Source organism: Poecile atricapillus, chromosome 29, assembly GCF_030490865.1.
Source record: "Poecile atricapillus isolate bPoeAtr1 chromosome 29, bPoeAtr1.hap1, whole genome shotgun sequence".
Classification (NCBI taxonomy): Eukaryota; Metazoa; Chordata; class Aves; order Passeriformes; family Paridae; genus Poecile; species Poecile atricapillus.
This window is the reverse complement of record NC_081277.1, coordinates 2,212,142-2,226,677: the sequence shown is the minus strand read 5'-3', so window position 1 is coordinate 2,226,677 and position 14,536 is coordinate 2,212,142. Positions and strand designations below refer to the sequence as shown.

Genomic DNA, 14,536 nt, shown 5'->3' with positions numbered 1-14,536 from the left:
TTTAAGAGAGGTTTAGGGTTTGCTCTGCTCCCTCAGAGGAGGATTAGGAGGTTTGGGGTTTTTTAAGAGAGGTTTAGGGTTTGCTCTGCTCCCTGAGAGGAGGATTAGGAGGTTTGGGGTTTTTTAAGAGAGGTTTAGGGTTTGCTCTGCTCCCTGAGAGGAGGATTAGGAGGTTTGGGGTTTTTTAAGAGAGGTTTAGGGTTTGCTCTGCTCCCTGAGAGCAGGATTAGGAGGTTTGGGGTTTTTTAAGAGAGGTTTAGGGTTTGCTCTGCTCCCTGAGAGGAGGATTAGGAGGTTTGGGGTTTTTTAAGAGAGGTTTAGGGTTTGCTCTGCTCCCTGAGAGGAGGATTAGGAGGTTTGGGGTTTTTTAAGAGAGGTTTAGGGTTTGCTCTGCTCCCTGAGAGGAGGATTAGGAGGTTTGGGGTTTTTTTAAGAGAGGTTTAGGGTTTGCTCTGCTCCCTGAGAGGAGGATTAGGAGGTTTGGGGTTTTTTAAGAGAGGTTTAGGGTTTGCTCTGCTCCCTGAGAGGAGGATTAGGAGGTTTGGGGTTTTTTAAGAGAGGTTTAGGGTTTGCTCTGCTCCCTGAGAGGAGGATTAGGAGGTTTGGGGTTTTTTAAGAGAGGTTTAGGGTTTGCTCTGCTCCCTGAGAGGAGGATTAGGAGGTTTGGGGTTTTTTAAGAGAGGTTTAGGGTTTGCTCTGCTCCCTGAGAGGAGGATTAGGAGGTTTGGGGTTTTTTAAGAGAGGTTTAGGGTTTGCTCTGCTCCCTGAGAGGAAGATTAGGAGGTTTGGGGTTTTTTTAAGAGAGGTTTAGGGTTTGCTCTGCTCCCTGAGAGGAGGATTAGGAGGTTTGGGGTTTTTTAAGAGAGGTTTAGGGTTTGCTCTGCTCCCTGAGAGGAGGATTAGGAGGTTTGGGGTTTTTTAAGAGAGGTTTAGGGTTTGCTCTGCTCCCTGAGAGGAGGATTAGGAGGTTTGGGGTTTTTTAAGAGAGGTTTAGGGTTTGCTCTGCTCCCTGAGAGGAGGATTAGGAGGTTTGGGGTTTTTTAAGAGAGGTTTAGGGTTTGCTCTGCTCCCTGAGAGGAGGATTAGGAGGTTTGGGGTTTTTTAAGAGAGGTTTAGGGTTTGCTCTGCTCCCTGAGAGGAGGATTAGGAGGTTTGGGGTTTTTTAAGAGAGGTTTAGGGTTTGCTCTGCTCCCTGAGAGGAGGATTAGGAGGTTTGGGGTTTTTTAAGAGAGGTTTAGGGTTTGCTCTGCTCCCTCAGAGGAGGATTAGGAGGTTTGGGATTTTTTAAGAGAGGTTTAGGGTTTGCTCTGCTCCCTGAGAGGAGGATTAGGAGGTTTGGGGTTTTTTAAGAGAGGTTTAGGGTTTGCTCTGCTCCCTGAGAGGAGGATTAGGAGGTTTGGGGTTTTTTAAGAGAGGTTTAGGGTTTGCTCTGCTCCCTGAGAGGAGGATTAGGAGGTTTGGGGTTTTTTAAGAGAGGTTTAGGGTTTGCTCTGCTCCCTGAGAGGAGGATTAGGAGGTTTGGGGTTTTTTAAGAGAGGTTTAGGGTTTGCTCTGCTCCCTGAGAGGAGGATTAGGAGGTTTGGGGTTTTTTAAGAGAGGTTTAGGGTTTGCTCTGCTCCCTGAGAGGAGGATTAGGAGGTTTGGGGTTTTTTTAAGAGAGGTTTAGGGTTTGCTCTGCTCCCTCAGAGGAGGATTAGGAGGTTTGGGGTTTTTTAAGAGAGGTTTAGGGTTTGCTCTGCTCCCTGAGAGGAGGATTAGGAGGTTTGGGGTTTTTTAAGAGAGGTTTAGGGTTTGCTCTGCTCCCTGAGAGGAGGATTAGGAGGTTTGGGGTTTTTTAAGAGAGGTTTAGGGTTTGCTCTGCTCCCTGAGAGGAGGATTAGGAGGTTTGGGTTAAGAGAGGTTTAGGATTTGCTCTGCTCCCTAAGAGCTTTTCATGGAACCATGGAATGGTTTGGATTGGGAGATTAAAATCATCCAGTTCCATCCCCTGGGCAGGGTTTCACTATCCCAGGTACAAACCCCCAAACTCGGACACTTCCAGGGATTGGCTTTTCTGGGAATTCCATCCCACCACCCTCACAAGGAAGAATTTCCTCCCAATATCCCAAACCTTCCCTTCTTTAACAGAACAGAAGGAACTTGATAAACCAGACAAGTGCTTGCTGTCCCCAGAGAGTGAAATTTCAGGATAATTTCAAAGCTGAAAAACACGACACTAAAAAATAACAGTTAAGAAGAAAATCAAAATTAAAAAAAAAGAAAAAGCAAAACCCAGAACGACAGAACAAAGACACCACCACAAGGCTCTAAACTCCGACACAAACCACACACTGCAACACCAGGAGAGGGAACAGCTAGTCCTTGGATCACAAAGGCAAAATTCTTGCATGACCAGGAGACACACGGGCAGATTTGGGAGGGATGAATCCCACTGAGGAATTTCGTGTCCCTGTTCCATCACCGCAGGGACGAGCACGTCACCCTCGCCCTGATGACACGGACCAAATGTCAAACTCCTTTGTGCTATGGAGAATTTAAGGAAAAGGAGGCTCTGCCAAATCTTTTACAAGGACTTGGCTGGCTTACAAACAACTTCCCTTGGTAAGCAAAGCCTCTGTAGAGCTGTGTGGCCCCGCTCGGTATTGAGGAAAAATCCTCACGGATCTGTCATTCCTACACTCCACAGGCAGAGAATTGCCTCTCCACCTTGGCCTACCTGTGGGGAAGGCAGGGATTACACCAGCACCACAAAATCCTGTTTTCTAAGAGTTTTGATGGTGCTGGCAGATGGCAGGACCTCAACCCCAAGGTCTTGAGCCACTGGAGCAGGAACCGCTCCGGCAACTCCAAATAAAGGTGGTTCCACTAAGGAATAAACTGTTCAAGCTGAAACAGCCTTGAACCAAACCCCTGGGTATATTTTTTCCTTCCCAGCAGGGCCTCGTCCTCCCCCACTTCTGGTGATGCAAGAGTAAAAAGCTTCCGTTAAGGGCTGGTAAAGCTCTTTAAAATGAGCGCACGCACACACGGAGATGATTTGAGTCTCTCGCCGGGTTCTAGCCATACCTTCCCGTGCCTCTACCGCTTCTACTGTGGCTGCAATACAGAAGAACAGTGGCATGCAAAAATGAAGACAGGGAAAAAAAAAACAAAACAAAACAAAACAAAAAAACAGAAAAAAAAAAAGAAAAACAAAAACAGAGTGACAGTGAGTGATCCGACATCATGGCTGCGACGCAGAGCCCGCGGCCCCCCAGCCCCGGTGGTGCCAAACGAGTGGCGAGAGGGGAGAAAGAGGTGACAGGAGGTGGAGAGGAAGGGGGGAAAGGGACTCCCGAGGGCTCAGTGGGAGTCTCCTTTCCTCTGGATTGATCTGATGGAAGAACAGAGGAGCAGAGAGCGAGGGCTCCCTGCTGCGTGCGCTGCACAGGGACAACCTCGGACTAAGCTGTGGCTCTGCTGCCAGCTGGGTGGCTCCAGGCCACCTTCACATGATCAATTATGTGGAATCCACCCTCTACCAGCACAGCTGCGTGAGGGAAGGGATCCCAGGGGATGTTTTGGAGCAGTGGGAAGGTGAGGGGCAGCCTGTTTTCCAGGGAAGGACAAGCAGCAGGTACTGGGCTGCTCCGCTCCCGGTGCCTTGAGCTGTAACAGAAAATCAAGCTCCAAATCCAGCTTGGCTTCAGCTCCACCTTCTGAAAGTGTTACCAAGCAACAAGGCACCACAGAGCTGAGCAATGTCCCCCTTCCTAAATCTGCTGCAGCAACGTCCAAGGTTTGCTAGGCCCTGCCTCAGCATCTGGGAGGAGGCCCTTCCCTTGAGCAGATTCCCTGGATTTTAGCCTCAAAACAGCAGCTTTTTTGCTTTGGACACAATACAGAGGCCACGTGGTCCTCGGGAGGCCACGGAGGAAGGATGGAGCTGTAGCTGCACAGCTCTGCCCCAGATTCCGTGACTTTATTCGGTTGATTTTGCCAAGCCCTGCTGCGAAAGGCTGGGGAGAGGCTCAGGAGGGCAGGGTCTCCCCACTGCAGCCCTGTTTCCCTTTTTTGGGGTGCACAGGCACCCCAAAAGGGGGGCAGCCACCTCTCCTCCTCACCCAGCAGACGGGGCTCCCATAAATTCATCGGGAGTGTGAAGGGATGTGCGAAACGGGAAAGGGTGGGAGGATGGGGAAGAGGGGGAGGGAGAAGGGGTCAGGACAGGGAAAAGGGGGGTGGGAGAAGGGGTCAGGATAGGGAAAGGAGGGTGGGAGAAGGGGGAAGGACAGGGAAAGGGGGGTGAGGAGGGCAGGAGAAGCCGGGAGGTGCTGAGGGGAGCGGGGGGAGCCTGCAGGCGGCGGGTGGGGCGGGTAAGGCAGCAGCAAAGGCCCAGCTTGTTTGTTCTGTCCTGGGGAGAGGCTGATTTTGGGGGAGGGGAGATCCCTGGTACCCCTCAGAGAACCCCGAGAGGGGAAGGTGCTGGAGAACATCACAGCATGACCCTGTGCTGTCAGGACACAGGGACAGAGCTGCTGCAACAGCCACCTTCCCACTCAGGCTCTGTTCCCAGAACTGGGGTGACGGGGCTGTGATGGTTTCTATATAAAAAAGGAAAAAATATCTATCCTCCTCTGTGGGCAGAGAAATCCATGAGCTTGGGAGTGATGCTGCATCCTCCCCGGGAGCAGGCAGCGGTATTTCCACGTTTCTGACTCGTGAACTGTTTAATCCAGGCAAACCCCAGCCCCAGCCCGGGGAGAGCTGCAGGAAATCCCCGGTGCCCATGGGAAGGGGGAAGGTGGGGAGGTGCCAGGCTTCAAAGGCCAATGGCAGGGAAGGATTAAAACACTGGATTACAGGATTCCCTCTGGGATAGCTCATTCCCTGAGCACCAGCCAAGCTCCCTGCCCTGTGAGCGGGAAGGATCGGATCCTTCGCTCCGTCCTGCTCCCAGAGCTGCTGAGGGAGGCAGCAAATTTGGGAGGAAACCTCCAGAACTACCTCAAAACCTGAGAGGAGACTTTTCTGAACCATCTAGCCCTGGAGGAACCTCGTTCCTTTGGCCAAACCTTCCTCTTGTTTGGGATTCTTGACTTGGCAGGGGCAGATTGGGAGGGGTTTGGTTGAACGAAGAACAAACAAGCAGCTGTGTCACTGTCACATTCACACAGAGGCCGTGTCACTGTCACATTCACACAGAGGCTGTCACACAGCAGCAGCACAGCGAGGTGAGGCAGAGGATGTGCACCATGCAGCGTTAGAAGGGAAATAAAGGATAAAAACTCATTGCAGAAACAAACAATTAAGCACTAAACATGCTTTAAGCAGGGTGCTGTGGGTTTTCTTCCTCGAGGGTACACGGGGACATCTTGGCATCTCTCCACATCCCCACCTACACCTCTGCTTCCTCCTGATTGGGAATCTTTCCTCCCCACGGGCCTGAACCCTGGCTGGGGTCCTCTGGCACCCTCCAGGCTGCCTGTGGGCACGGCTCTGGGGGGTTTGGGGCAGGGGGAGTGCAGGGGGTCAGGGATACTCACCGGTCTGCAGGGTCTGCCTCCCCCCCGAGAGCACTCCCAGGGGCAGGGTACCTGTGGGGGTCAGGCCTTTGAGGGTCAGCACGCTCTCGCTCTCCTCCCTGCAGGGAACAGCAGCACCAGTTACACACTGAGCAGTGGTTCTACTGCTCCAGGCAAGGCTGGTGGGTGTTGTGGGAGTCATGGATCATGGGAATCACGGATCATGGGATCATTAAGGCTGGAAAAGACTTCTAAGGTCACCAAGCCCAACCATCAACCCAGCACTGCCACCCTGTTCACCACTACCCACGTCCCCAAGTGCCACATTCACACATCTGTTAAACCCCGTAGGGACAGGGACTCCACCACAGCCCTGGACAGCCCATTCCAATGTTTTGCAGCCCTTTCCATGCAGAAATTTTCTCAAATATCCAACCTGAACCACCCCCAGTGCAGCTTGAGGCTGTTTCCTCCCATCTGTCACTTGTTATTTGGGAGAAAAGAAAAACCCCTACCTGGCAACAACTTTCTTTCAGGCAAATGTGTCCTGAAAGAGTCAGGAAAAACCACCTGTCTTACGAAGTTTTCCCCTTCTTTTCCTGTTTCCTAAACAGTGTTCCCCCATCGCCCAGCCCCCAAATTAACCTCAGTCCAGAAATTAAGCCCAGTCCCCAAATTAAGCCCAGTCCCTGAATTAAGCCCAGTCCCTGAATTAAGCCCAGTCCCCGAATTAAGCCCAGTCCCCAGCCCATCCTCACCGAAGAACTGAGAAGACCCGTGCCATCTTCCCAATGGCTCTGATCTTATTCCTGATGATCTCCTTACGCACCGTTGTCCCACCTTAGGGAGAGAAAAGAGCAAACAGCAGCACGTTGGAGGTTTCCTGCTCTCCAGGGAATGTCAGGATGAAGCACCTGCCTGACTCCAGGAAAAGAAATCATGGTTTTTTACAGATTCACAGCTACACCGGAGAGAGAACGGTGCTGGAAGGATGGCATCAGGATGGCATCAGGATGGCACCAGGATGGCGGTGAGGAGGGCAACACCAACGAGATGGCACACGGAACTCGAGAGGGCTAAAGAGAGTAGAACCACCACAGGACACGGATTCGGGGAGGTCTCGCTGGCAGCTCGCCAGCTGGGCTCACACTACACAGGATGTGACACAAATGACTCAGCCATGAGGACACGGTTTGCAAGGCAGAGCACGGAGGGATCTGACGGCTGATGGGCACCGCTGTGCTCGCCCGCAGTGGCACGCAAGCATCAGCTTTGGCATCCAAGGAGCACAGGGAAGGGCTGGCCCGAGCCTGGCAGCTCTGCTCTGACCCCACATGGACACAACAGGACAGGGGGGGAACTCCCCTTCCGCTCTATGGACCCAACGGGAGAGAGAAACAAACGAAAAAAAGCACAGAGGGAGCTGAAACCAAACGGAAAATTCAGGTCAAAAGAGGGAACAAATCCATCTCCTCTCAGCTGAGATTCCTCACATGGCCCAGTACACATCAGGACAGGGAAGCCAAACCCAGGGCTAACATGCACCATGGCTCAGCCATGCACTACGTGGCTGCATTCAGAATCAGGTAGAAACGTGACCCCCGTTTCTCAAAGTTCCTGGAGGAACGCAGAAGGGTTAAAAAACACATGGAGCTTATGTTAAAACTGAAAGGGGATGAAGAGACTGCCCCACTAGTCAGCTCTGGAAATCCACTTCAAGGATCTGGTGGCACAGGCAGTGATAATTAAGCTCGTAGCAAATTCTAGCTGGGTACCTTTCGGATAGCTTGAAATGTAGTGATCTTCAGGGAGAGGAGACACCAAGAAACAAGTAGATGAAGACAGAGATAGAAGAAACAAATTTAATTTTCATGGGAGGGAGGAAAGAAAAAAACAAAAAAACCAAAAAACGAAACGGAAATGCAATGGGAGAAGCGGGTTAGAGTCTCCACCTGGGGCCGAAGCAGCTCAGGCCCCACTTCTCGCTGCCCCCTCAGCTTCCTCAGGTCACCACCTCGCTCCTGAGTCCCCCCAAAATCCAAACTGCTCATCAGCTCAGCCACTGATTTGTCCCCTTCATGCATGGCTTAAAACCAGGGTCAGAAACAGCGTTTTCGGGGAGGGGGTGTGACATGAGAAGCCACTTTACAGAGGAGTTCACTGCAACAGATGAGAAGATTGGGTGGATATTTTGGTGCAGAAAATCTTGAATTGGGGGAAAAAATAACCAGCAGCCTGTGTAAGGAGCAGGAAACCATTCCCAGAGTAGCTGGCAAGAAGTGTCTGTCACAGTGAATGTCATTTAATTTCTCTGTGACTGAACAGCAAAAGAGAAAAAAAAACCAAAAAACAACATTCCCTACCCAAAACTGCAAAGGTTGGGCAAAAAGGAACTGGAGACCCTGGCTGGGCATCCAGCTATAAATCAAGTGCTGTTCAGGCATCAAAGACCTTCCCCAGCCTTTCCCCCCGCTGCTCTCAGGTGCCAGCAGGGATATTTTACCTTCCAACGTCTCGTCGCCATCCGAAATCAGCTCGTCGTCGGAGCAGATGTTGAGGATGTTCACGAGCATCTCGGTGACTGCAAGAGGCACAGACAGAGAGGTCAGAGGGGCCTGGGGCACGCAGAGGGGGTTTGGAGGACGAGGGAAGGATTTCAAGGTCGTCTGTCCCCTGCAAGTGGGAGCCTAAAGACACTTTTAGGCACAGCCTGCTGGTACCCGCAGCGGCGCCGGAGCAGACGACACACGTTGCATCTTCTGCCAAGGAGGTGGATGCAGGCCAAGCACATCCCAGAGGAACCAGACGTGGGGAAGGAGGTGCCAACATTCCTGCAGAACAGCCTGAGCTCCCTCAAGGTCCCCCCTCCCCATCCCCACCCACGCCACAGCCACCTGGCTCCCAGAAGGGCCAAATTTGGGGAAGGGGGATTCGACCTTTGGTGCCTCAAAGTCAGAAAAACCCTTTGGAAGTCGTGAGGGTGAAGCTACACTCTGAACATACGAGACTGGGGTGGAATTTAAACTCATCAGGAGAGATAAAAATCCTTTTGGTGAAAAGCTGAGGCAAAGTCTTGGTCATATTTTAAGCTGCCTCGCCTTCTTCAGAATGAAATAAGCCTTGGATTGAAGTGAATGCTTCCTTTTCGGTGGGCCAGGAGCCAACAGGAATTTAAAATTCCTCTGTTGCAAACCAAGAGAAATGTCTCCAAATTCTGAGGTGGGGCTACAGCACCCAAGACCAGCTCCACCAGCAATGCAGAAAGAGCAAGAAAGGAGGGTTTTATTGTCAAAAGCTTCTTCAAACAGGTATCAACAGCTGTTTATGCAAGAATTGAACCCAGTAATGCAAATCTCCTTGAGCCTGAGCTGCTGTCCTGTGCTACCTGCAGCTGCAACACTCTCCCAGCACTGTGGGACAGGTTTGTGACACTCAGGATATGAGGAGCAGTCACTGGGAATTTGGAACAGAAACCCAAATCTCTCTTACCCTTTTCCCCTACGAAAGGCAAAGACCATGTAAAGACATCCATGAAGTTTGGAAGCCAGTAGGGGTGAGGGGAACAGTTGAACTGCCTGATGTTCATGACGTTGTTTTCATATTTCAGTACAGCAGCTGGGGGAGAAAAGGGAAAGAGAATAAATGTCCATAGGCACTTTCCACTTGGAGAATCCTGGAATGGGCTGGATTTGAAGGGATCTTAAGGATCAGGGACAGCTCCCACTATCCCAGGTTGCTCCATGCCCTGTCCAACCTGGCCTTGGGCACTTCCAGGGATCCAGGGGCAGCCACAGCTGCTCTGGGAATTCCATCCCACCCTCCCAGCCAGGAATTCCTTCCCAATATCCCATCCATCCCTGCCCTCTGGCAGTGGGAAGTCATTCCCTGTGTCCTGTCCCTCCCTCCCTTGTCCCAAGTCCCTCTCCAGCTCTCCTGGAGCTCCTCTAGGCTCTGGCAGGGGCTCTTAAAGTCTCCCTGGAGCCTTTTCCTCTTTCATCCCCAGCTCTCCCAGCCCGGCTCCCTCTGGAAGTTTTACCAGTGTTAAAAAACCTTCATTATCAACACCTGGTTACACTCGTGTAGAATCAAGCCACCAACTCTCCAAAATGAGAAGGTTTAAGCCATAATTTTTTTGTTTACTCAGGTTGGTCCTCAGCTTAGAACAGTGAAGCCCAAACAGAGCCAAGATCCAAAGTGAGGGGTGAAAAACCCCACAGCTGGAGAAAATTCCACCATGATCCCTCCATGGTTTATGGGCAGAGGGAAGTGGAAAGCCTTCCTACACTATCAGCTTCTGTGGGATGGCAGCATCCATCAAAAGGGCTCCGTTGTCCCGTGGCTGGGAATGAAAGCTTTATTCCAGGCTGTATGACTCCACAGTTAATTGCCACAGTAACACATTAAGTCAACCACTTCAGCTCAGCACACAAAGCTCTCTTTCATTCCAGGCACAAGAATGCCACTGGAGGAGAGGGTTTTGTATCAAAAATAGTGTATTTTTTGTATCAAACCAGTGTGTTGGCAGCTGGAGTAGGGCTGGGGCTGTCCCTCCGTGCTGGGCACTGGGGAGAACTTTGAGGGCTGTGTCCAGTTTGGGTCTCCTCACAGAGACATGGAGGGGCTGGAGTGAATCCAGGGAAGGGCTGGAGCCCCAGGAGAGGCTGAGGGAGCTGGGAAAGGGCTCAGCCTGGAGAAAAGGAGGCTCAGGGGGAATTTCTGTCTCTGCACAACTCCCTGACAGGAGGGGACAGCCGGGGGGATTTGGGATCTTATCCCAGGGAACAGGGACAGGAGGAGAGGGAACGGCCTCAGGCTGGGCCAGGGGAGCTCAGGGTGGACAGCAGCAGGAATTTCCCCATGGAAAGGGTGGTCAGGCCTTGGAACTGCCCAGGGAGGTTTGGATCCCCATCCCTGGAGGTGTCCCAGGAAAGCCTGGAAGTGACACTCAGTGACAAGGCGGGGATCAGGCACAGGTTGGACTCAATGGCCTTGGAACGCTTTTCCAACTTAAATTATCCTGTGATTTTGGGAGGGCAGAGTGGGAGACGGATTTCCTGACCCCCCCCAAGAGCAGCAGAGCCCTAGCCTTACCCTTGTTGTTATAGACATCTAAGTAATTTGGTGCAGAGAAGATTGTGATTAACGAGGGAAAGCCCGTGGTCTGGCTCTTCCTGTACATTCGGTACCTACAAAACAGGACACGAGTTAAACCTGGCCCAGCCCAGCCCAAACCCTGCCCAGCCCCTGGGCTGCAGCACTTACCCAGCATCCTGGGCTTCGTGAGCTCGGATTACGGATAACAAACTATTGTTCTGCAAAAATTCACACACTGCAGGATAACTGGAAAACAAAAAAGGGAGGAGAACTCAGCAGGGAGCAAAGGAGAGCACAGTGCTCTGGTGGTCTTGGTTTCAGGGAGCAGCCACTTGAGAAAACATCCAGCTTCTGTCCAGCACTCCAAAATATGTTTTATCATTCAAAAATTAATTGCAAATTAAACCCTCCCTGTAAGTGGACTGTCAGCACAAACCCCTCTCTTTTAGCAAGGAAAGGTTATTTCCTGGAGATCCAGGTGCTGAAAACCACTCACAGGGCCAGCCCAAAGAAGCATCTCTGCTGTTTGAGACTCCAATTCTATAAAGCAACTTACCCAAAGACAGCTCAATATTACAGAAGAAAAAAAAACAAACAAGAATTTGTGCATTAGAACCAAGTGAGGAGAATTTTACATATACTACAAAGCCCCACAGAGTGACCTAAACAGTGATTTTGGTGTGAGGGGAGAGAAAAGCCCCCTGAAACACCCCTCACCTGTAGAAATAGGAGCAGCCTCGGACAGTGTTGTGGGCAAAATGCTCCAGGGTTTTCTCGTTGCCGTAATCCTCGGAGGGATCTGACCACAGCAGGTCACACATCGGACCAAAGGCTGGAGGCTCCTTAAACCTGTCTAACTGGAGAGGGGACACAACATCAGCAGGAGCTGTGGCAGGATTGCCACCCTTCCAGCCCCAAATCCGTACAGGAGCCAACCCCACGGGGAACTGGGAGCGAAGGGAGAGGCTGATGGAGCTGACTTACTTTCCTAATGTCATCTAGACACGTGATTTCTGGAGACAGGCCCCCGTGGACACACAGGAACTGCTGGTTGAGGAGGGCAGCAAGAGGAAGACAGTCGAAGGTATCCATGCACGCGTCGTACACTCGCTCCGAGTACTTGATTCGACCTGGGAAGGAGAAATTCAATCAAGCTCTGATAGGCTAAAGTGCTGATCAATAAATTCTAGGAAGCCAGCTCATAAAGGAGATAGGCAAGCTCAAAATCGAAATGGCCCACAAATCAAACTCTGCACCTGTGTATTTGTGAAAATACTGACTTGGAATCAAATTCTGCACCTGTGTATTCATGAAAATGTGATTTAGAATCAAACTTTGCACCTGTATATTCATGAAAATATGATTTAGAATCAAACTTTGCACATGTGAATTAGTGAAAATACTGACTTGGAATCTAATTCTGCACCTGTGTATTCATGAAAATGTGATTTAGAATCCAACTTTGCACCTGTGCATTAGTGAAAATACTGATTTACAATCCAACTCTGCACCTGTGTATTACTGAAAATACTGACTTGGAATCTAATTCTGCACGTGTGTATTCATGAAAATGTGATTTAGAATCAAACTTTGCACCTGTATATTCATGAAAATATGATTTAGAATCCTACTTTGCACCTGTGCATTAGTGAAAATACTGACTTGGAATCTAATTCTGCACCTGTGTATTCATGAAAATGTGATTTAGAATTGAACTCTGCACTTGTGTATTTGCGAAAATACTGATTTACAACCCAACTTTTCACCTGTGTATTTGTGAAAATATTGATTTAGAATCAAACTTTGCACCTGTGCATTAATGAAAATACTGACTTGGAATCAAATTCTGCACCTGTATAATCATGAAAATGTGATTTAGAATCCAACTTTGCACCTGTGCATTTGTGAAAATACTGATTTACAATCCAACTTTGCACATGTGCATCAGGAATCAAACTTTGCACATGTGAATTAGTGAAAATACTGACTTGGAATCTAATTCTGCACCTGTGTATTCATGAAAATGTGATTTAGAATCAAACTTTGCACCTGTATATTCATGAAAATATGATTTAGAATCCTACTTTGCACCTGTGCATTAGTGAAAATACTGACTTGGAATCAAATTCTGCACCTGTATATTCATGGAAATGTGATTTAGAATCGAACTCTGCACTTGTGTATTTGTGAAAATACTGATTTACAACCCAACTTTTCACCTGTGTATTTGTGAAAATATTGATTTAGAATCAAACTTTGCACCTGTGCATTAATGAAAATACTGACTTGGAATCAAATTCTGCACCTGTATAATCATGAAAATGTGATTTAGAATCAAACTTTGCACCTGTGCATTAGTGAAAATACTGATTTACAATCCAACTTTGCACATGTGCATCAGGAATCAAACTTTGCACATGTGAATTAGTGAAAATACTGACTTGGAATCAAATTCTGCACCTGTGTATTCATGAAAATGTGATTTAGAATCAAACTTTGCACCTGTATATTCATGAAAATATGATTTAGAATCCTACTTTGCACCTGTGCATTAATGAAAATACTGACTTGGAATCAAATTCTGCACCTGTATATTCATGGAAATGTGATTTAGAATCGAACTCTGCACTTGTGTATTTGTGAAAATACTGATTTACAACCCAACTTTTCACCTGTGTATTTGTGAAAATATTGATTTAGAATCAAACTTTGCACCTGTGCATTAATGAAAATACTGACTTGGAATCAAATTCTGCACCTGTGTATTCATGAAAATGTGATTTAGAATCAAACTTTGCACCTGTGCATTAGTGAAAATACTGATTTACAATCCAACTTTGCACATGTGCATCAGGAATCAAACTTTGCACATGTGAATTAGTGAAAATACTGACTTGGAATCTAATTCTGCACCTGTGTATTCATGAAAATGTGATTTAGAATCCAACTTTGCACCTGTGCATTTGTGAAAATACTGATTTACAATCAAACTCTGCACCTGTGTATTACTGAAAATACTGACTTGGAAAATTGTTGGATGTGTAAAAGAAAAGGTTTTTTTAATCTGGAATCGGACAATATTCATGTCCCTTCAAGTTGTTTTCTAAAACACCTGCACTGAGATCAGCACTAAAGAGATGAGGTGTTTCCACATAATGAAAACTGGGATCATGGAATAAATCTGGGATGCAGATGAAGCCACCCCATCACTTCCCCACAGCCCTGCTGCACCTCTGGACTCATCTTGAGTGTTGAACTTGGCACAGCAGCACCACACAGCCATGGAGGCTGGGAATTGCCTTTCCACCTGGACACAGGTCCCAGGAGAGAGGATTTGCTCTCAGAAGATCACAGAAATGGATCTTCCTTCCCACTGGATCTTTCAGGGATGCTGACCCCAGCGATGCCTCACCCGGGCAGAGGGGATGAGGATGTTCCCATACATTACTCACAGCCTTTCCAAAGCAGTTTGGCTCTTACTCCAAGCCTCAAATATGCTCAGAAATATCCTTTTTTCAGAGACACTAACAGGGGTTCTCAGGGAAAAGCAGCACCTCCTGTTTTCCAAAGGGAAAAACCCAACCCTATCCCCTGGTTCAGACTGGGCCCAGCTCACCAGGAGCTCACCTGTGTCCAGGTGATGGACACAGCATCCAGCACAGAGCTGGGGGGTGTTTTCCAGCACATCCCTGAGCAAACAGAACAGGGACTCATCCCCTCTGAGCCTTCCTCCATCCAACACCACCCAGAGCTGATGGGATAAAGATTGGATTCGTGCCTTGCCCAGAATTATCTCTTGAGGTCGGGTCCTTGAGCAAGAATTCCCTAAAGGAGCTTTGCATTGAGTTCTCCACCTCTTTTACTGCTTGGAATGACACTCACCCATCATTCCCTGACCTTTCCTTTAAATTTAATTTTCATTGCTTTAAAAATACTTA

At 48.9% G+C, this 14,536-nt stretch overlaps 1 protein-coding gene across 6 annotated transcripts in view; it reads right to left on the bottom strand.

The window, feature by feature from the left end:
• Nucleotides 1-14,536, bottom strand: part of PPP3CC (protein phosphatase 3 catalytic subunit gamma) — a 42,846-nt gene that overhangs the window by 4,476 nt on the left and 23,834 nt on the right. For 3 of the 6 annotated variants that reach the window (XM_058859126.1, XM_058859127.1, XM_058859123.1), the window contains 9 exons: nucleotides 11,583-11,728; nucleotides 11,316-11,455; nucleotides 10,767-10,844; nucleotides 10,596-10,690; nucleotides 8,994-9,119; nucleotides 8,008-8,085; nucleotides 6,263-6,344; nucleotides 5,526-5,623; nucleotides 3,025-3,096 (listed from right to left, as the gene is read on the bottom strand). In XM_058859126.1, coding sequence (XP_058715109.1) covers nucleotides 3,025-3,096; nucleotides 5,526-5,623; nucleotides 6,263-6,344; nucleotides 8,008-8,085; nucleotides 8,994-9,119; nucleotides 10,596-10,690; nucleotides 10,767-10,844; nucleotides 11,316-11,455; nucleotides 11,583-11,728 — 915 coding nt within the window. Of the gene's footprint in view, nucleotides 1-3,024; nucleotides 3,097-5,525; nucleotides 5,624-6,262; nucleotides 6,345-7,181; nucleotides 7,307-8,007; nucleotides 8,086-8,993; nucleotides 9,120-10,595; nucleotides 10,691-10,766; nucleotides 10,845-11,315; nucleotides 11,456-11,582; nucleotides 11,729-14,536 lie in introns of those variants that run through there. The other 3 variants (XM_058859124.1, XM_058859125.1, XM_058859129.1) reach the window with 3 other exon arrangements.